The following is a 23,785-nucleotide window of genomic DNA, read 5'->3' as shown; positions in this document are numbered from 1 at the left end:
CTGGAAAATGCGTACCTGCCGCGCTGCCAGACGAATCGTAAAGTTTTATGGATTTCTGTAACCTAAGATAATGAAAACATTATTTTTAAGTTCTACAAACTTGAACGTTTAGAAACAGACGGTGGGAATCAAATCAGAGAAAGAGGAATAGGTTTTATCTTGTTTAATGTGGGATGGCAATACTCAGAGTCTCTTGGTTTGACATTAATGTAGAAAGTTCAGCCGAGGTGGGTTTCACTCCGTATGTACTCCTCAACACAGTCTAAGCAACACACGAACAGTGTTGAGAAGCAAGTCCAACACAAGTAAAAAACTTGTATCCAATGAGAGCGTCCAGCAGTCACCTACCTGTATCCCCTAAGAGCGTCCAACAGTCACCTACCTATATCCCCTAAGGGTTCCGTGGTGCAGGTGAGGTTCAGGTGGAGCCCAGGTAATCTGGACGCTGTCCCAGGAGAACCCTGTACATCGGAGATCCTGAGGCGCTCCCCCGGGCGCTGGTGGGATGAGAAGGAACGTCAGAGGCACAACACTCGCAAAATTCCGTGGTAACCTACTTCTCGAAGATGTTAAAGCATCACAAACGAAATAGTAATTTTTTTATCAGAATATATTGTGTCGAAGGACATTCCACGAACATCCTATTTAGAAGAAAAACTTTTACTGCGGGTTCACATGCTTGGCAACGTGTTCACTTGGACGCTTAATAGTTGTATAACCTATGACAATGTCGTGCCGAATAGGTAAAACTGGTCAGTTGGCAAGAATTCATTTAAAATTAAATCCTTTCTTAAAAATTTCTCTTATAAGTTTAAAGATATTCTTTTTTAATTGATGTTAATGTAAAAATTAATATTTTGTACCAAAAGAACCTTAGAAAACTACCTAACTTTATTATAACAAGCGCAATTTAATTTAGCCTAATCCAGCTAAATATATTTTAGATAAATTTACAATATTTTAATAATAAACAAACATAATGAATTATATTTTTTTCGTTAGGTTCGGAATGATTTTTGCGAAATTATTGCATACACAAATTTTCGCTTGCCTTATTCGGCAAAAAGAGCGTTGCTATTTAAGCCAAAATCGCAAGTTCTACCTATTCAGCTCGACAACAACAACAGTCGCAGCAACTCTTCTTCAACACACGAGGTCCATCACTCTCCCATCAACTCAGCATTATTGTTACTCAGCGTTATATAATGCCAAGGTTTGGGCATTAAAATGCTATACACAAATAACCCACATATAGGACAGAGAAGCTTATGACAACGCAGCGGTCTGACTTGGACTATTTGACACGTCGTCATAAGCGGGTTATTTGTTTATTTTTCTAGTCACGGTCTTTCGCCTTTTTGTTCTTTCATAATATGTTATCTAATCTCCTGGAAAGATTAGCAATGCCTCACTTCTTAAATTATGACTATGTGTAACTTCCAACGTAAATAAAACCAGTAAGTCATTTAAGGTTCGAGGAAGAGCAACCAAACCATCTCCTAAATAATCAGCTCGACTTTATTATTTTGAATTATTACTTCTTGCACAGGATACAAAGGCAGCTTCAATGCTAGCTTTTATTGAAACAACGTTTTGATAAGGCTCTACATACAAGTAGAGTGTAAAGCTGTCGCAATAAAATCTTGTCCTGCACCTGTCTCTTTACTTCTACCTCAGCGTTTCAAGTGACTGAAGTGGTGAAGCAAGCTTCGACATTATTCTGGCAAATGCATCATGCAAAATGACCGAAAGAATCAAAATATACTTACCGTCCTCCCTGGTGGTTACGGCAGCTGGAGGGCTGAGAGGGCCGGCGCCCTCAGTGTTGAAGGCTTGCACCACCAAGTGATAGTCTGTGTGGGGTTCCAGGCTTCCCACACTCACCGTCCACACACCCTCACCTTCAGGACCGTTCCTCACCCCCTCCGAGCTCTCCACTGTCGTGAAGTTGTACTGGGGAGCTCCAGCAGACCTGTCAGGGACAACATTGCTATCGTTACAGAGGTAATGAAGATATTATTGAAGTCCTTTCAATGTGCTGTCTCTTGGATGCTCTCCCTGTCGCAGCATATTTGTGATCACATCTCTGCATGTCCCAGTGTCAAAGCACGGTTATATCCACATCTAACATATTCCCATAGTCATATAAACATCTCTCCCAGCGTGTCTCCGTGCCACAAGCAAAGTTATGTCCATGTCTCTCCCTGCATGTTCCCCGACCACAGATCCAAGTCTACAATATCAGTAATGTGAATTACGGTTTACCTTTCTACAAACAAGAATCATCCTAATATGCATTCGTCGTTAAATATTAGAATTCTATAATTAATTTTTAATTACTTATTTTTTAAAGGATCGTGGGAATTAGCTTTGAGGTTCAGCTGCTTGGCTTGAAATAAGGAAGTCACTACAAACTAACAAACATTAGTATTCCTCACATACACTATTATTATATTCCCTCCAGTTAACCGTAAGGTAAGTGGAAGGAATCAGATTTAATAAAAGGGGACAGTAGTTCCAGGTTCTTAAATTAAGAGCCAGTTACTATTAAGACTTTATAAAAAAAAGAATTTCCTTCGAGGGAGGATTTTGCGCTTCCTCGTAAAGCGACAGCTGCACCAGAAGACTCACCCAGCTTGTCGGATAACAGCGGCGTAGCCGAGGTAGTAACCCAGGATGGTGCCGTGGATGCGGTCTTGTGGCGGCGGTCGCCACGACACCCGCACCTCGCGGGCACCCGTCGCCTCAGCTCGCAGGTCTCTGGGTGGCGCCCCGGGCTTCTCCGCTGAGGTGGTGAGACGTAGGTCTTCTGAAGGCGGCGACCTGCCCAGGTGATTGACAGCTACTACCCGTACCACGTAGTCCGTGGCGGGCGTCAGCGGTGACACCTCTACTCCAGCGGAGACACCTGTAGCGCTCACCGTAACCTCCCGGGCCTCACCCCACCCTTCTAAGGAGCGACGGAACTGAAGGACGTAGGATGCGGGTGGGGGATCAGGTGCTGTCCAGGACACCCGCACTGCTCGCGAGCCCTCACCCACTACCCGCAACCCGCGGGGGGCCGAGGGTGGCTCTGCAGGTCAACACATCACAGTGAGACTCGTGGTATCAAACTATGTACCTTACCAGCTAAATAATCTTACCTTCCACTGGGGTATTTAGTCACTTGTTACAGACGATTCACTGCTGCTGATGGTATTCTAAATATGAAAACATGGGAAAAACCATAATTTAAAAGTGAAATAACACACACACGCACTTACACTTCCATGGCGGTTGCTTCAAACAATACATTCAGATATATATGAGAGAAGTTAGGCTGAAAGAAAACAGGAGCATTCTTGCTGGGGTAAACCTGGCGGACTCACCGTGAACACTGAGCTTGACCATCTGAGAGTTCCTGCCATAGGTGTTGTGGGCTGTGCAGGTGTAGATCCCAGCATCCGTCTGCATGGCAGAGCTCACCTCCAGCTTAGCTACTGTCTCCGCTCCTGGCTCTACCGATACACTCTCCGAGTACCTGGGAAGAGCGGTGCCCATTAAGTCATGGCATGTATCCTATTAACTTGTGAAAAGTTACTTCGGTTGATTGATGGTTCGTTGAAGACCACCACAGCTGCTGGCTAGCCCGTGCCGAATCATGCACCTGTTGCAAGATATACGGTACTGCATACAGTATGTCATGTTTGTAGCTAGAGTACATGCATTTAGTTCTTATTAAGCCTGTGAAGAATGAAAATTACGATAACGTGGCTGTAACAATTCATAAGTTGTAGAGAAGGAAATCATAGACGGTTTTGGTCAGGACTAAACCATTATCAAACCAGAGAAAATTGCGAGAAAGCCCCCCCTTTCCCAAAAAAAAGCCAGGTCAAATGAAAACGTAAGGACCCAGAAGACAAGTCAGGGGAAGCAGTAAGGAGAACACTAAGGTCAGGTTAGGTCACGCGAGTTCTCATGATTGAAACATTTGGCAACATACTGCACAAGGCAAGCGTCAACACAAAACCAAGGCTAAGATATAGGTTATGAATGTTGTGTATAAAGACTGTCTTGTTAAACCAGCCATTATATACAGGGAGTTTAAAACAAAGAGGCGTAGTTCGTGGAAAACGAATGTTAATCAGTAAATTACGATAACTCTTGAACGTGTTGGCATTATGGTTTACACACAAGTTTACTGTACGCTAAATGTAGACCTGTATGTCTTCCTAGTGTTAGTTAACACACACACACACACACACACACACACACACACACACACACACACACACACACACACACACACACACACACACGCACACACACACACGCATAAGAAATACCACTATGTAAACACCGTTCTTGTACTTAATGTTCGCTGACACAGAAAGAAAAACAATGAGTTTCAATAATATATGCATTCTCCATGGGTTGCGTTTCTGTTCTGAAGTGGCAACAACTCAAAAAACTGAAATGGTAACACAGACACACACATTTATATACATTTATATATATTTATATATATATATATATATATATATATATATATATATATATATATATATATATATATATATATATGTCGTGCCGAATAGGCAGAACTTGCGATCTTGGCTTAAATAGCAATGCTCATCTTGCCATATAGGGCAGGCGAAAATTTGTGTATGCAATAATTTCGCCAAAATCATTCTGAACCTAACGAAAAAAATATATTTCACTGTGTTTGTTTAGTATTAAATTATTGTAAACAAATCTAAAATATATTTTGTTGGGTTAGGCTAAAATAAATTGTTTTTGTTATACTAAGGTTAGGTAAGTTTTTTAAGATTCTTTTGTAGCAAAATTTTAAATTTTTACATTAACATTAATGAAAAAAAATATCTTTAAACGTATAAGAGAAAATTTTAGAAAGGACATAATTTTAAATGAGTTCTTGCTAATTGACCAGTTTTACATATTCGGCACGACATATATATATATATATATATATATATATATATATATATATATATATATATATATATATATATATATATATATATATATATATAAACAAACACACACACACATAGCAACACAAAAGAACACACGCACATCACATACACAACACAATTACAGCGTGGCGGGGATGGAGGAACAAAAAGGGTGCAAGTGTACCTCCCAGAATTAGTGTGGGGTAAGCTGAATTTCAAAAGAGTTTGTCAAGTAGGTGGTGAGGCTTGGTGGAAAACGTGCTGGAGTGGTGGAGATAAACACACACGAAAGAAGTGCTGGTCAATGACTTCCCTAAGATAGTAGTGGAGAGAGTTACCTGGAGAAGTGGAGGAGTTAGTACTCACTTAGGGAGTGGCGAAGCGTGGCCTCACCTGGGGGAGTGGTGGAGGGAAGGAGTCACCTGGAGGAGTGAAGGAGGGGACTTACCTGGGGGAGTGGTGGAGGGAGGCGCCTCTGAGTGCCCAGGTGACAGTGAGAGGTGGGTCGCCCCTCACTCGACACTCAAGAGTGACAGACTCGCCGGCTCTCACATCCACAGAGCTCACACCACCGCTGAAGTACGGTGCAGCTGTCAACACACAAAACAACACATTACTTATCTCCTCACACGAATGACAGTCTCGGACAACTTTATTATTTTTACCGGGGAGCGCTAAACCTGTAGCAGTTATACATTGTCTAAGAAACGGGGGTTAATCAGATCTGAACCAAGGAAAATAATAAAGTAAATACCACGTCTTCCATCTCCCTGGAAGACGTGGTTTGGAGCTTCTGGAAAAGTTCTGCTCCATAATCTGAGCAGACAGTATTAATAGAGGACTCAGAATGACTCCTTAGGAACTGGATGTGTAGTGTGCTGTCTTGACGAGGAAAATATGCACATATTCCTTAAGGACAGGGTGTACAGTAGCCTGCTTTAATGATAAGTAGTGTGTAAGGTGCATGAAGGGACTACTGAAACAAATTTAACAAAATCATTAAATATAAAGAAAAATTTTAAGGACATCCGACAAAATTTTCTCCGACCTGCATGTTTCAAGTCCGTAGTTTCAAGCATTTGATCGGACTATTAACAAGCTTGCAAGTATTGATGAAGGACACTAGACGTGAGTGTAAACCATGTGGAGATATAGACTCTTGTAACACTAGAAACAAGTGTAAATTAGTGTGTAAATACTTAGAAACACAGGTAATATTAGAATAATGCACGTTTTAGCTCTTTTATTTTCTTTCACTTTACCCTTTCTTAATGTTACACTCAAAAACCTGCAATAAAACCAAGGGCAAAAATCCCAGGAAGTATTTTCGATCTTTTACCCTTTCACAAAATTACTTAATTAACTGTTTTTTTTTTTTTGCGAGCTAAACAAATTGTGTAAAGGCAGCGTCAAGTGGGCTCAATCCCGTGTAAACTCCAGTGATACACTAGGCTGCCCCAACGGTCGTCAGGGAAGCAGCAGGTATAGTGGTACTTACAGTTAACTGCAACGTTGATGGTTGAGGTGAGGTGAGTGACGGAGTTCTCAGCACGACAGACGTAGATGCCAGCGTGGTCAGGCTCAGCCCGGGCGATGTACAGGGACCCGTTAGACAAATGGACGGCACGAGGTGTCACCAGTTCCACACTTCTGTATACCTCCGGCCCAGCACCTGTAAGGTTCTCACACTCACTACTTCTACCAGTAACCAGAGAAATACACGACCAACTTAACAGTTGCCTCTTACCACTATCTGTTGCCTCTCTATTCTTTTCTGTTATATCACTGTCACTCGCTATAATCTCTCATCAGTCATTATTTTCTCTTACAGCTCTGTCTCTCAGCCCTACCTTTCCATCCGTCTGATAATTAACATTATAAGATTGATCGATTTTTAAATTAGTTTTATAAAACAAAACATTTAACTCCAGGTCCCATCACTTAATATTTTCTGAGGAATACACAACTCTTGAAGCTTTAATAACGGGTCACGATCCAGGTAATCTTATGACATGCACTCTGGCAACGACTTTTCTTTAGGTTATCGAAGTTCATATTCCATCAACCGCAGGATCTAAATCTAGTACTGTGACACTAATAAAGAAGATTTTGCAAAACATGCTATTTTTGGAACTACGTTTCTCTCTGCGTAGAGCTTTACCAAGTCCTGATCAAGCTCCAAAGAGCTTAGGATTACAGTGCTTGGGGGAATGGAAGGTATTCAGGTTTAACTCATCACAGATCCACTTCCCTAATCAAGAGCCCCTCACCAGCATCAAGGAACCTTCCTTGAGGGGCAAGCTCCAAAGAGCTTTACCAAATCCTCATCAAGCTCCAAAGATTTTTAAGTCTTGACCTAATAAAGCTCTCCATCTTTCTTTTTTAGGATTGCGTTGTGTCCCTGTTACTCTCAGATGAGCTTCTCCTCGGTCAGCTGCGCATTACAATAAATTGTATATAATTCTGACGCGAGAAACACGAAACGAATGTAAAATGGAAGCTTTCCCTCTTTACTGCACGCGAGCTGCGTTGAATTGCAAATTATACAACGGCTGGCGAATGGAAGGTTATCAGGTCTGATCCAGAGAAGAACAGGAAAAACAATGGCATAAAAGATACAACGTTATTAGTATTGTAAATGACAAAGTGATACGACAAATTTGTGGAAGACGAATACCTATGTACTGTTTAGGATGTTTACTGAAGGAAATGTTTCACCATGAAGAACTGATGAAGCCACGAGTGGCGAAGCGTTTCCTGTCATGCATGCGATGAACAAATGTCCTCTTCCAGCACCTTTGGAAATTATAAACTTCTCTTTATAACTTGCATCTACTCTTGAATTTATCTTTATTTTTTTTATGAATGCGAGTTAAATTTCGTTACATCTGGTACCTGGTTCAATATGTTTGGAAAATATTACGTGGCTGGAGGCGAGGCGTGTGTCTGGCATCAGTGTGTATCAGATATTGTCTCTCGCTATCATTTCCCAGCCTGGAGACGATCAGCTCTCATATCTGATCACTTTCATTTTCTTCTCTCCGATTTTTCTCAAGATATATAGGAAGATCAATTTTTTCCTCCAATTAATTTAAGTTCTGAAGAAGCGTAATATTGGTGCATTTGAGCTCAGAGAGGCGGATCTTCCAGTCAGGTTACCTTTGTAGACTCTTCCAGTGAGGCCACAGTGAGTGACTTAGGTGCATCCGTAGAGATATATAATACTGTGCCATGTAAATAATTTTTTCACTTCTGTGTAGCACAGAATTAGTGCTAGAATTGTGTACTTAGTAAATGTGTGTGTGTACGCGCGTGCATGCGCGTATGTGCGTGTGCTCGTGCGTGTGTGTGCGTGTGCGTGCGTGTGCGTGTGTGTGCGTGTGTGTGCGTGTGTGTGCGTGTGTGTGCGTGTGTGTGCGTGTGTGTGCGTGTGTGTCCGTGTGTGCGTGTGCGTGCGTGTGCGTGCGTGTGCGTGCGTGCGTGTTGCCGAAAAGGTAAAACTTGCGATTTTGGCTTAAATAGCAACACTCTTCTTGCCGAATAAGGCAAGCGAAAATTTGTGTATGCAATAATTTCGCAAAAATTAATCTGAACCTAATGAAAAAAAAATATATTTCATTGTGTTTGTTTATTGTTAAATTATTGTAAACTTATCTAAAATATATTTAGTTGGATTAGGCTAAATTAAATTGCGCTTGTTATAATAAGGTTAGGTAAGTTTTCTAAAGTTCTTTTAGTACAAATTAATTAATTTTTACATTAATAAAAATAAAAAAAAATCTTTAAATTAGAAGAGAAAATTTTAGAAAGGACTTGTGGAAGATAGTGCTGAGCCAGTGGGTAAGTCGTAGCTAAGTCAGTAGGTCACGAGAGAAGAGTTTGGGGGTTGAAGTTCTTTGATCTCTCTTACCATATCGACTAACTTGCGCACACGCCCGCTCTAGGACGGTCTTGGCTGTGTTCCGGCTATGGAACTTGAATATGGAAGTTTTGATATCTGTTCTTGACGTCGAGGTGTCAATGGAATATGGTTTCCTTGCAGATTCTGATCTTCGTATTCCACATTGTTAGACTTCTCCCAATGTTGATCTTCGTGTGGAGGTGCTGATATCCTTTGCAAGTCAATTCCTGAGCCGAGGTGTCGTTAGAAGTAGGTGTCTTGTCATACTGATTTTCGAACTCCATGCAACTTTCATATGAAGGTGATGATATCCTCTTTGCTCCTAATAAGCTAAAGTGTTGTTAAGGTAGGTCTTCGTCAGACTATTCTCTGTACGCCTTAAGCCTTTGATAGTCGGGCTTCTGATTCAGTCATTATGAATGTCTCTTGCTATTTATTCCGGCTTTTGAGCCAGCCTGGTACTATAAAATATACCTAGACGTGTATGAATGTAAATCTTCATATTATCTTGTATATTACTCCCTGCAAGCCCCTCAAGGGAGGTTCCTCGACGCTGGCGAGGGGCTCTTGATCTAAGGAATTGGATCTGTGCTCTAGTTCCCTGAATTAAGCCTAAATGCCTTCCACCCCCACATACGCTGTATAATCCTACGGGTTTAGCGCTCCCCCATGATTACAATAATAATAACTACAAGATTCATTAAAATAAAGATTTGTCTATTTCATCTTTGTCTAAGGTTATTGGTAACCTGTGGAGCCGACTCACACAACGGACCCGCATTATTTTCCTGTTACACTAGCCATTAACAGGACCATTTAGCTTTGGCTGATGAGCTTATGATCACGCAGGGTAAAAGATTTTTATCAGTTACCTTCCAGTGAGGCCACTGTGGATGACCCAGACAGGTGACCTTCCAGTGTGGTCACAGTTGCAGACCTAGTTAACCACAGTAGCAAGAACTCGTTTAAAATGAAGTCCTTTCTAAAAAATTTCTCTTATACATTTAAAGATATTTTTTTTTCATTTATGTTTATATAAAAATTAATGATTTTGTACCAAAAGAACCTTAGGAAACTTATCTAACCTTATTACAACAAGCGCAATTTAATTTAGCCTAATCCAACTAAATATATTTTATGTAAGTTTACAATAATTTAATAATAGACAAACAGTGAAATATTTTCCGTTAGATTCAGAATGATTTTTCGAAATTATTGCATACAAAATTTTTCGCTTGCTCTATTCGGCAAGAAGAGCGTTGCTATACAAGCCAAAATTGCAAGTTTTACTTATTCGGCACGAAATATATATACAATTATGCGTTAACGCTTTAGGTTCGAAGCGACAAACATGGACAAGAGAGACGTGACTCAATATACCCGACAGAGAAGCCATGGAGACCCAAAGAAGTGTTTGGTCTCCAGGAAGTAGATTTTCATCTTTTTTTTTTTTTTTTGCCTACGATGATGTGGTGGCAGCTTTCACACAGCTTCAGGAATATGTATGATAAGGTAGAAGGTGCAAAAATTCAGTAAAGTTAGTAGACTTAGCGGCGACCAGAACTCCGTAAAGACAAAGTACCTGAAGACCAGCGTGTAGGTGCAGTTCCACAGGAGTCTGCTACTGAATCTTCCAGCACCCGCTCCGTGTACTCACAATCGAATAATCGTAAATGGGCAGGGCCCAGGAGCTAGAAGTTATTCTTAAACAATTAATACTTGTCAAGTACTTGTCGGCGAGTATATGTAGTGAGTACATTTAATTTTTTTTTTTTGTGGTAGCCGCCTCTCCTCACACACTGAGGGGTCGGGGGCTGAACCCCGACCCCTCAGTGTGTGTGTCCTTACACCTGTCTCACACTCAGTGTTGTCCATCACATTATCAGCACCACCTGACGGGCTCCTCAGCTTTGTCCAACACAGTCAGCACCACTAACGCTCCCTTAGCATTATCCAACTCATCGTCAGCACACCTGACGCGCCCTCAGCACGGCCAACTCTGCATCAATCGGCCAAGTACCCAGGCTCCGCCACTCTTCAACCTTACCTTCACCTCTTCATCTCACTACACTTATTCGAGAGTCAACACTCACTAACCTCGAAGCTTTCCAGAATAAAGCACAATCTTCACCTCTTACTCTTGCAGTTGGCCGAGATTTCTGGGTTTACAGAGCGGATGATTCTTACTCGCTCTGGTAGTATGAGTTAAGACTAGTCTGCCTTTTAGCCCCCTCGGCTCCTGAGCTCTTTTATGGCAGAGCTAATTCGGATTAAGGAGCTTCCGCACTGAAAGGGTAGTCTGCTGGGGCCCAGGGAACCTTCCTCACTCTCTTCCACTGAGATGATCTGCGTTCAGGGTGGCCCGTTGCCTGATAGGTATCGCTATCGCTTCACACGCTGAGTGTCCGTGGTTCGATTCCCGGAAATGGAGATTTTGGGCTTGTTCCTTACACCTGTTATCTCGTTCACCTAGCAAGCAAGTAGGTACCTGGGTGTCAGTCGACTGGTGTGGGTCGCATCCCGGGGGACGAGATTAAGGACCCCAATTGAAATGAGGCAGACAGTCCTCGATGACTTACTGCCTTTCTTGGGTTATCCTGGGTGGCTAACCCTCCGGGGTTAAAAATCAGAACAAAGTCTTATCTTCACTTATCTTCATGTCCTGCAGAGGTACTTCACACAATATTATCAAGTCCTACAGAATCCTGCAGACTCCACACATAGCCCCACTCCACAAAGGTGGCAGTAAAGCAATTGCACAGAACTACAGAGCTATAGCACTAACATCCCATATCATATAAATCGTTGAGAGGGTTCTAAGAAGCAAGATTGTCAACCACCTAGATACCCATCAGTTGCACAACCCAGGGCAACACGGGTTCAGAGCAGGTCGCTCCTGCCTGTCCCAGCTACTGGACCACTATGACAAAGTCCTGGATGCTGTAGAGGATAAACAAAATACAGATGTAGTATACACAGACTTTATAAAAGCTTTCAACAAGTGTGACCATGGTGTAGTAGTGCACAAAATGCGGGATAAAGAAATAACAGGAAAAGTTGGTAGATGGATCTACAACTTCCTGACAAATAGAACACAAAGAGTAATAGTAAACAGATATGGAAAGCTTATTACATTTGTTGATATGGAAAGCTTATTACATTTGTTGACAGATAAGGCCTGTTTTGTTATTTTTATGTGCTGTGATGTACTTTTTAATAAAATCTAAAAAAAAAATAGTAAACAGAGTAAAGTCCCAGGCAGCCACGGTAAAAAACTGTTCCACAAGGCACAGTACTCGCTCCCATTCTTTTCCTCATCCTCATTTATGACAGACAGAGATACAAGCCATGGTTCCGTGTCTTCTTTTGCAGATGACACCCGGATCACCATGGCAGTGACCTCCATCGAAGACACTGCGAGATTCCAAGCGGACATCAATCAAATCTTCGAATGGGCCACTCAAAACAATATGAAGTTCAACGAGGAGAAATTTCAATTACTTAGATATGGAAAACTTGAAGAAATTAAAAATGTGTCAGTCTATACGACAAATTCTAACCATAGAATAGAGCGGAAAAGTAATGTGAAGGACCTGAGAGTGATAATGTCAGAGGATCTTGCCTTCAAAGACCACAACAATGTATCTTCCTCATCCGCTAGGAAAATGCTAGGATGGATAATGAGAACCTTCAAAACTAGGGACCCCAAGCCCATGATGATTCTCTTCAAATCGCTTGTGCTCTCTAGGCTAAAATACTGCTGTACACTAACGGCTCCCTTCTAGGCTGGCGACATTGCAGACCTTGAGAGTGTACAAAGAGCTTTCACGGCACACATACGTGCGATAAGGCACTTAAACTACTGGGAACAGTTGAAGGTCCTTTATCTGTATTCCCTTGAATGCAGGCGAGAGAGATACATGATAATATACACTTTGAAGGTCCTGGAGGGATTAGCACCAAACCTGCACACGAAAATCACTCTCTATGAAAGCAAAAGACTCGGCAGGAGATGCAACATTCCCCCGATGAAAAGCATGGGCGCCACGAGTACACCGAGACACAGCACAATAAATGTCCGGGGCCCCAAGACTGTTTAGTTGCCTCGTAGCATACATAAGACCCCTGGCTGTCTTTAAGAAGACACTGGAGAGGCACTTAAAGTCAGTACCTGACCAACCGGGCTGTGGTTCGTACGTCAGCTTGCGTGCGGCCAGCAGTAACAGCCTGGTTGATCAGACCCTGATCCACCATGATTTCTGGTCTCAGACCGAGCAGCGGGGGCGTTGACCCCCGAAACCCTCTCCAGGTAAACACCCTAATTAAGTCTTACAGAGAACCTACAAAAACTTTCCTTAAATTCTCCAAATAATATATGGAGAATTTAAGGAAACTTCATTAAAGTTTTGCGAAGTTGGATGACAGTTCTACGCTGCCAACTTGACCTAAGTTTGCCTACATATTACATTGTATACTGTACAGGTGAATTTTGTACAATGAAGCAGTGATGGAAATGACTTTTAGAGACAGTAAACTTTAATTAGGTAATAAGGTCAGGTTAGGTAAGCTAAAGTTAGAAAGCCGTGACACGTCTGGCAACGCGGTGCCTGAGAGTAACCAGGTAACGTTCAACTGTGCACGAATATCACTGATTATTTGCATACAAACATCCACTGTCGTCTTGCTCTAACAAGGGGATCCCTTACAGCTGTTGTTTGGTAGGAGAGTCACGTGACTCTTGTATCAGCCTAAAATGATGTAGACTGGAAATACAGAAGCTTTCGAGATTAATACAGCGCTTTGGATGCCCTAGTGTGCGTCAGCATTTTGTAATTTGTATTGGTAAAGCAGCGGTGTAACCAGGAGATTAAGCTAAGCCAGCAGCCGTGGGACAATCCACCTTAGATAAGCCCAGTTATGACCTTGTTAAGAGTTAATTAATTTACCCCCTTGAGAAGAGGCCAATGTATCCTCATCTGTGGAGAAGAGAGAGGGAGTGAAGAAGGAAGGGGGGGATGGGAAGAGAGGTGTAGAAGGGAGGGGAAGAGACGATGTGATGAAGGGCGAGAGGTGAGGTGAAGGGAAGGGAAGGTTAAGATCAAGTGACAATGTGTCAGGTGACACTGATTTCCAAGAGTCCGCTTATTTACTTGTTCACCGTCTTTTCTTTTTTGCACTAATCAGTTTTACAAGGTAAGAGCTGTTATCCTACCTCAGCTCATTTCAAAGTCCAGCCCTAACAAAGGTATATTACCACCCCCCCGTCGGCTGACACCCAGGTACCTACTTGTTGCTAGGTGAACAGAGGCAGGAGGGGTAAGGAAACACGCCTAGGGTTTCCAACCGTACCGGGGATCGATCCCCAGACACTCAATGTGTGAGCTGACTGCTCTACCAACCGATCAACGTGACTTGATCAAGACGACTGAGTGGGATGAAACGTTGCCAATAATTAACGTGTCTAGAAAACGAACAAATTTAGAAAACATTGCCTGCCTGTAGATCCCAGATTCTCCAAAGTGCGGCACCATCCCCATAACACTGCCAAAGTTGGTCTAGCGATATCGTAATGACACAATTGTAAATAATTCGCTGGACTGAGTGTTCCAACTCCTGGCAAGCCGGTCTTAAGTAGCTAGCCAGTGCGGCATAGTACAGTTCAGGACATTTATTAGAGGAAACGTTTCGCCGCTAGTGCCTTCTTCAGTCCTAATACAGAGAAAACTAAGAACGAGTATAGACAGTGGCAGGAAACAGTTGCTTGTAATACAATAGTAGTGAGACGGGTTCGGTTTGAAAATGACCTGTCAACATCGTTGCAGCAGTGCAACTAGCTCGATATTCATAAGACTGGCAAGCTGTAGGTTCCAGCCTCTGAACTGACATGATTCATCAGAAAACTTCTTTGACTGCCTCATCATCTTGCCCAACAGTACAAGTAGCAATACTCGAAAATGCAAAAAAGGTTTCGGCTTTATCCGCGTAATGAATAACTAATGTCTTGTACAGAGTATTTACCTTTAATCAAGCGAACACTGCAACTGCCTGGTGTTTGCAGTCAGCTTCCACTCTTGTCATTAGTAACTCCTGTTTCATCCATCACTTTTATTACACAAAGTAAATATATGCTGTGGAATTTCCTTTCAGTGTTTGAAGGCTCAACACGTTAGTTAAACACCATCATCACTAATGTTTGATTAAAAAAAATTGTCTCTGTGCTAAAACGTCAATGAGAATAACGAACAAAACCTCACTAACTTGTGATTAGAGAGATGATTTGTACACTGTTTTTCATGTAAGGAAACGAGAGCCAGCAATGACCATGGATTATTAGGCAGCAGTCTGGGCGAATTTGGTATTATATTGAGCAAGAGTCGAGGCGCCAGATTCTACCAGCAGAAATTTTTCCAAATACTCGAAAGCGAGTTTACCGAACTTAAAACAATGCAGAGATAGATGTCTGCGTCTGTCTGTTCCCGAATGTCTTGTACCACAGTGATACTTTCTGTTTACATTTCGTTGCTGTTTATTTTATACTCAATGCCTCACTGCTCTCTTCACTGTACCTCACACCAGATTCACTATTTTCACTGGAACTCACCCCAGCCTCACTGCTTTTCTCACTGCACCTCAGTATATCACTTCTTTCTTCATTGCATCTCAATACAGCCTCACTGCTCGCTTTCACACACCGGACACCTACGCTTCCCTTCACCTCACCCATGCCCTACCCTGACTACCCAGGTATACCCAAGAATTACCAAGGTATACTCAGCCTTACCCAGGTATACCCACGGCACCAAGCATATTCAACAAGCATAACAAATGGTTATTACATTTTGAGACTATTGATTTTATCTGCAATCTGAAGCCTCGGTTATTGTTATTATTATGAGAGGCGCTAAAACCTTATGGGTTATTCAGTGTTGGAGGCTCGATGCTCCGTCCTCTAACAACAATGCAAGAAAAACAACTGTTGCAGCCAGTGTCCCTCAAAGACTCGAGAAGAAAATTTTGGCTGTTAAACAAACTACTGGTATTAAATAAACAATGTGTATACATATGTACATCCGAAAAATGTACACCGACTCCAGAACCGAGAAGGAGCTTGAAGAATGCAAGTGTGTCTTTCTCCCGAGTAAATAACGTTATGTAAGACTACCTATATTAAGAAGTCTTGCGAGCGCGTCAAGACCCTTTTCCTGTATGAAGATACGAAAACAAAGTCGAAATCACCTTAATCTTCAGCATATATCAGACAGAGATCGAAATATTCAGTCTCTTTCTGCACTGTGTTTCTATTTTCTCAATTCACATACATACAGAATATATACATATATATATATTATATGCGCGCGCGCGCGTGTGTGTGTGTGTGTGTGTGTGTGTGTGTGTGTGTGTGTGTAGATATTACTAGAAATCTGAGCTTCTCGTGAAAATCTTACATTCAGGGAACGTAAGATATCAATTAGGGACGTGGCCCAACTTCAAACTTCAGCTTCTTGCTTTCTGAAATGTTTTAATTATCTCTCACTCTATCGTAGAACTGCAGTAGTCTGAGTCTTTTATGAATAAATCATTGTATATCAGTGGTGTTACATGCATGTGGAGGATACTGTGTGTTTACTCGACTGATCCTGCTAATAAGAGCCAGTTTAATCACCAAGTCTGCCAACCTCCCCACAAACTATCAACGTCCACTTCCTCCACAGTTGGTTATCAAAAGTACACTGGACACAGCACTTACCATTCTCGTGTTCTTGATGACACCTAGTTCATTACCAGGCTGAGTGTACCAGCGTAACTGCTCGCCGGATGACGCTTGGATTGACGTGAGGGTAGATATATGGTGCATGGAAACTGACACTTGACCACCTCTAAGAGATTATTCACCTCGCTTTCCCTTTACCAACCGTATCAAGCCCTTACCTGTCTTGCACAAGGTTGTGGATTTCAGTCTACTTAATGAGCAAGGTAAGAAAAGAGGTACCTTAGGGTTTTTGTGGTCTTGGATTCATGGAGAGAACAGTACAGTTCGCCCATTTACTTATGTAGTGCTAAATGATAAGAGGTTGTCATATTAGAATGTATTCGCAAAATTCTCAACAGTTCTGAGGCCTGGGTGACAAACATCTCATTTTTCTAATACAAGGACAGAATGCTAGATAAGTGTAAACATGGGACATAGTATGGTGGGAAACAGCTGTTACCCCATCCCCCCCCCGAGCCCCAATTTCGCCCTAAGGGGGATGATGGCCACACTGACACCTGGGCCACGAAGCCATCACAAGACAAGGGGAGAGGGTTAGAACACTGTCTCTATAGAATATTTTAACAAAATTTAACAAATTCCTACAATACCGACAAGTTTGTTAAATGAAACACAATGTTATTTATGTCATTTTATTGAGAAGACGTTTCGCCCACCAGGAACTATCCGTTTTCATAATGAAAACTGATAAAATCAGAGGCCTGATCCTACTATGTAGTCCCTTTTGCCCATTCTATCAAATCCTACCATTTCCTCAAATCCCCACCAGTTTTTAATGAACAGTGCAACTCCTCCTTCCCCTCTGCTCCCTCTATCTTTCCTGAGGATTTGATATCCGGGTGGAAAGACTGCATTAATTTTCACTTAAGAACTGATAAAGTTCCTGACGGGCGAAACGTCTTCTCAAAAAATGCCATAAACAGTAAGTTGTGTCTGTGTGAAGACACTGTCCTCCCGGTGCTCCACCATTCTCCTGATTATCTTCTTCATTAGCTAAGATAATAGACACGTCAAAGATAGAGATCTGTAGCTCAGAGCTGCTCATTTGCATATTGGGAATAAGACAGAAACAAAATAATCAGAGGATTTAGTAAGGCAAATAGGGAGAGATGGTGTAGACAGCACATTTTCGCACCACGAGTTTAGGAAGCTAAAGGAGCTTGGTAAGATCAGGGAGCTTGATAAGATCAGGGAGCTTGATAAGACCAGGGAGCTTGGTAAGTTTAGAGAGCTTGGTAAGTTTAGAGAACTTGGTAAGTTTAGAGAACTTGGTAAGTTTAGAGAACTTGGTAAGTTTAGAGAGCTTGGTAAGCCTGGTCGGCTTAGCAAGCTTAGTAATTTAATGAAGATCAATAAGTTAAGGAAGCTCCACAAGTTGAGGCAACTCTGTAAGTTGATACAACGTGCAATGGCCGCGTGTTGCCCACTGCCCATCAGCGACACTGGCCAGACAGTGACATGCGAGGACTTACCTTGCATATTCCCAGCTACTTTCTTCTTCCATGTGACGGTGGGGTCCGGGTGACCACGAGCCACACAGTCCACTACCAGGGCGTGACCACGACTCACCCGGGTGTCACCGGGCTCCAGCACCCACGTCGGCGGCACTGCAGGGCAATGACAACACCGTCAGTAATGGTCCGTAGCTGCAGAGGGCGAGTGTCGCCACGTACACTGGTGTGTGTGATGAGCACATGATGTGTGCAACACTTAGGCATCTTCACTGGCGGAACGTTTCACCTATATATTCGAGTGGTGAAGCCAGCTGCGTAGGCGAAACGTTTCAGTCAGTAAGAATCCCTAGGTGTTGCACATGTGTCTCACCATTGTATCTGACATGTGATATATGTCAGATACAGTGGTGGTGGTCGTTGTATGCGACCTGGTGTACGTACTTTCTCCTAGTTTTGTGTTTATATTTGTGTGTGTGTTTGTGTGTGCATTGTGTGCTTGTAATTACAGATCTGCAATTAAAGGTTTAAGTTTGCAGAAAAAAAGAGAGTTGAGGTCAAGCTTTTAATTAACTTTCAACCAAATAAGGTGAAACAGTCCTGTTAATTAGTGAACAAGTATCCACTGCATCATTGTTCAGAATATTCGACTCTTAGGTTGAACAAGTGTTTTCTGATAGCCTTGTGGTAAATTTGGGTGGTTTAATTTCCAATCAGGTCTGTAGTAAATGGCCTATTTTTATCTAGTATATTAATTTCACTGCTTATTTTGTATACCATTATCATATCGCCTTTTTTTTTCTTCCGTCTGGTGACTCACTGTGAGCCATGAGACTCAGTGTCAGCGCAGACACGAAATTGCACAACGAACTCATCTGGGTTCAGTTTCACTTGGAGTTTAACTAACAGATGCTTCACACTTGGAGAGTTAGTCGCACGTACGAGGTGAAGTATTTTGAACACGCTTTCTCACGGCCCGTGAACGTCGTCGTCGCTGTTGTTTTGTTGTTGTTGCTATTGTTGTTGCTGTTGTTGTTGTTGTTGCTGCTGATGATGATGTTCTGGACTTAAGTCTGCGGTTCTTTTTTTTCCACAGAAGGTATTCTGTCTCCAGCTTCCTTTCCCCATCTCGCAACTTCATAATTTTTTTTTTTGCTATGTTGACTTCACTAACCATATATTCGACCATTCTTGAAGACTGTTAATGACTTCCTGTACTCTTCTTTCATTTCGTTTGGTATATTTTCCACTCATTCCAGCAGCATTTCCAGAGAAGAATGCGTGAGTCAGTTCCTAAAATCATGTTATTGATACAACATACACTAAGAGATATATGTGATCTAACGTTAATCCTTATAGGACCACCACTAGTTACACTCTTCTCTCTTGATGCATCATTATAGTGAACCATTGTTTACTATTGTTCATGTATGTCAATATTTTTAATGCACAAACTTTCTATATCAATGCTGGTATTTTGGGAGAATTTAATCAATTTTAGATGATTAAAAGGTCTTAAACTCGCAGTTTTTTAAAGCGATTTGCACGTTACACTCATTAGGTACACTGATCTAAGATTTAGGACTGCATGCCATCTTTGTTGAATATAAATGATCGCTTTTGATATATTCTGATGCTTCATCCATCATTAGTGACATTTAAAAGACCTCTGAGTGGCCTGAACACTATTTCGGATACTTTCTTCACTGATGTTGGGTCCCATCTTTATTTTTTCCATGCGTCTGTGCTCCTGAATTTTCCCTCCTTACAATGATAACGGAAACAAAAGTTCTCCATCTTCTCCTATGTATTCCTATTATATATTTAACAATTTCTTAGACGGATTGTTCCTGGAACTAAACACCCAATTGTACGTGTGACAGAAAATGGCTTATTCCTTCGGTCACCTTTCCTATTCATCAGTTTCCTCTGCTCAGAAGAATGTCAACACAGGTGATCGCTGACCCCCAGGGACATTCTGGTTTAAACTGTCTTGTTGTAGGTGAGAACAAGGTATAGTCTGGCTGGATCATCACTTTCTCTTAATCTAGCTTTTTTTAACATGCTGGTTAGAAATTCTGCATTATAATGTCGAAACTTGCGTCACCATATATCTGGTCATTTTGTGTTCCAGTTCTCTGGCTCGATTTGCAGCATTTGAAATTTTTCTTTATCATATTCACTGTTGTTGTTGTGTTTGTCATATTGATGTTTTTTGGTGATATTTTAAGTGACGCTCATGAAGACACCTGTAACCTTCCACAATCAGAAACTGACACTTCAAATTCCATTAAATTTCTAGTGATATTCGTCCTTTACTCTCTCTTTACAGAAACTCCTGGGAAAGACTATCCATAATTATGTTAGTTAATTTGGTTTCTGTATCTGCAATGAGATCTAAAAACTTTTCCATAATTCTTTCATGCAATGACTGTTTTTTGTGATTTTACCTGTGATGTGTACATTACATTCATGAATATTCCTGCCTGAAAATTCGTCAGGTTTTGGGTACATTAAAATGAGATCATCCTCGGTGAGAGTCCACATACCTATCCAGCTGCCTAAACTTCATTCCCTGTATTGTTCCATTGATCTTGAGCTCAGGCATCACCTTTTCTGCTTCATCTTTGTAGTGCAGTTTCTTCTCTCTCAGTATTGGCCATGCTTAGGTTCCTCGTTACCAGTTATAATGGCTTTCCCAGTTTTTTTTTTTTTTTTACTTTTGCCATTATTTAAGCTGATATAATCCCCACAGCCTTAATTATGATCTTATTTTCTATTGTTCTATATTCTTTCATCATTTCAACAATGATTTTCCTCATCTTTTCAGCCACTTCACGCAGGTCTCTTCTAGGTTTCATCTCGCTCTTATCCAGAATACTCTTCCCTTAAATTCTCTAAAATTGGATTCAGTGACACCTAAGATATTCCATTCAAATTTTATTTCCCTTACCGCCTTTCTAACCTTGCCTATTATATATTCTAGTAAATTCTGATTAAGATTATGTATCTGTATGAAGTGCTAAACTTGTATGGGTCAATCGACACAGGAACTTGAGAGGATCGATCCTTTGCCAACAACGAGAAAGCAATTCCTCTCCCAGCTCGATATGCGCGCGCGCGCGCGTTCAAATACACGTGTTTCTGCATGTTTGTGTATGTGCATATACATGTGCAATTGTCATATACATTGTCTCTTTCAATGTATTATATTACACGTGTTAATGTTAACAGAAAATCGACACTTTCCACATGTGTACAGATAAGAACTATCTGTTCCCACATAGTTAATAAACATGTGTGTGTTATGAATGTGTGGATATTTATATATGTAAATATATGTACAGTATTTATGTGCTCATCTTATATATGTGAGCATTGATACGACGGTATCATGCTTGTGCATGTGCACTGTCATGCTTTGTAATCAAGGCGAGATAATATGGTGTAATTTGTATACACTCGCCTTACGATCTGGCCTTTGTGATAAATTAATGTTCAGTAGTGCAGCTTAACCCGCCTAACGTAGGCCAGCCTACATTCAGTGGGTGATGCTCAGTAGAAGTGAAATGAGTTTGCTTCAGAATGTTTGGGCTAGTTGTCGCCAGGCCATATAATAAATCTGAATTGTTATAATTATATATATATATATATATATATATATATATATATATATATATATACTTCCAAACTACGAATTCTCTGCATTATATTCACACCACACATTGCCCTCAGACACGACGTCTCCACTGCCTCCAGCCTTCTCCTCGCTGCAACATTCATCACCCACGCTTCACACCCATATAAGAGCGTTGGTAAAACTATACTCTCATACATTCCCCTCTTTGCCTCCAAGGACAAAGTTCTTTGTCTCCACAGACTCCTAAGTGCACCACTCACTCTTTTTCCCTCATCAATTCTATGATTCACCTCATCTTTCATAGACCCATCCGCTGACACGTCCACTCCCAAATATCTGAATACGTTCACCTCCTCCATACTCTCTCCCTCCAATCTGATATTCAATCTTTCATCACCTAATCTTTTTGTTATCCTCATAACCTTACTCTTTCCTGTATTCACCTTTAATTTTCTTCTTTTGCACACCCTACCAAATTCATCAACCAATCTCTGCAACTTCTCTTCAGAATCTCCCAAGAGCACAGTGTCATCAGCAAAGAGCAGCTGTGACAACTCCCACTTTGTGTGTGATTCTTTATCTTTTAACTCCACGCCTCTTGCCAAGACCCTCGCATTTACTTCTCGGAGATACCTACATACATTATATATATATATATATATATATATATATATATATATATATATATATATATAAATGTATGTAGGTATCTCCGTATCCCTGTCCCTCCCCTCTCTTCCTCTTCTCTATATAACTTCTGATATCTCGCTGTGAGACAAAGAAAATATAAAAAAAGTAATTTCTCCTGTGTTTGAAATAGGTTGTCCTGAAAGACTGTAATTACCAAGTTAACAGTAACTGCAGCTCTGCTGGAAGGCAACCTTTGAAGCCGCCGTAGTTGATGAATCTTTAATGGAATATATTGACGATATCCTCATTGACCTACTGGAGTCTCCCAGCTCAGGCTGACAGATTATAACACCTCGTATGAGCCCCATCCTACTTTATGGAATGTGACGGGAAACATAGTTAACCTTCATTCCCACTGTGCAACTATCATAAACTATAAGGGTAACAGCACATTGCTGATGAATCCAATTTGGCTAAAGAAAACAATAGAAACACCCGGCATCCACAGTCCTGGTCCGTCTATGTTCGGGTTTTCTTTTTAAATAATATTTCTAGTGTTTCCGCTCAATATATTTCTATTCATTTGTTCTGGCGTCACTTTGTTGTTACTCGACCAGGAACAATTAAACTCGACCCCGTCCACTTATCTCAAAAGGTAATTAATATCGCTCTCTCAGCGATCCTGAGCATTACATCTCAGATTTGTGTTAACTCTGGGGATGGCGAGTACTCTGTTGGTGACAGTAGCAGTGGTGCTCTGACCCAGAGTGTTGCTGAGGCACAGTGTTGCTGAGGTAGTGTTGATGAGGCACAGTGTTGCTGAGGCAGTGTTGCTGAGTCAGTGTTGCTGAGTCACAGTACTGTTGAGGCACAGTGTTACTGAGGCAGTGTTACTGAGGAACAATGTTGCTCTGGTCAGTGTACTCGCGTATTTGTCACCTACAACAGCTTGCTGGGGTCGAGTCTCGGTTTTAAGAATCACTTGTCAGCTGTCTGCTGTTGGGATCCCTCTGCACGCTTCGCTCAGTTCTGTCATATCTAGTCTTACAGCTGTGCATGGGTCCTGCCCTTACGGCATCGATGTCCAGGTCGTTCTACTTGCTGACTACTCTTAGGGATAGGAAATATTTCCTAACATCCCTATGACTCATCACTGTGTAAAAACTTATATCATTGCCGCCTCTCGAACGGTATGTCAATGGCCACTCGATCAGTTCTCAGTATGTCGTCATCTCGCGAGTGTACTCACCTAGTTGTACTTACCTAGTTGTGGTTGCAAGGATCGATTCACAGCTTCTGGCCCCGCCTTTTCACTGGCCGCTGTGAAGTGTGTGCGCGCGCGCGCGCGTGTGTGTGTGTGTGTGTGTGTGTGTGTGTGTGTGTGTGTGTGTGTGTGTGTGTGTGTGTGTTTATCCACTTGAGTGTATAGGGGATGAT

The 23,785-nt window shown here is 41.6% G+C and overlaps 1 protein-coding gene across 1 annotated transcript in view; it reads right to left on the bottom strand.

Moving 5' to 3' along the window:
• Positions 1-382: 382 nt before the first annotated feature.
• LOC138851954 (cell adhesion molecule Dscam2-like) overlaps positions 383-23,785 on the bottom strand; it is a gene marked incomplete at its 3' end in the record, with an annotated part of 34,776 nt that continues 11,373 nt past the window's right edge. The window contains 7 exon segments of the mRNA XM_070081521.1: positions 383-497; positions 1,770-1,972; positions 2,632-3,073; positions 3,369-3,520; positions 5,404-5,545; positions 6,454-6,627; positions 18,100-18,234. Of these exon segments, the coding sequence (XP_069937622.1) occupies positions 383-497; positions 1,770-1,972; positions 2,632-3,073; positions 3,369-3,520; positions 5,404-5,545; positions 6,454-6,627; positions 18,100-18,234 (1,363 nt within the window).

The sequence above is a fragment of the Cherax quadricarinatus genome, unplaced genomic scaffold (assembly GCF_038502225.1).
Source record: "Cherax quadricarinatus isolate ZL_2023a unplaced genomic scaffold, ASM3850222v1 Contig2961, whole genome shotgun sequence".
In the NCBI taxonomy this organism is placed as follows: Eukaryota; Metazoa; Arthropoda; class Malacostraca; order Decapoda; family Parastacidae; genus Cherax; species Cherax quadricarinatus.
The sequence above is the reverse complement of the archived record's forward strand: the minus strand, read 5'-3'. Positions and strand labels throughout refer to the sequence as shown.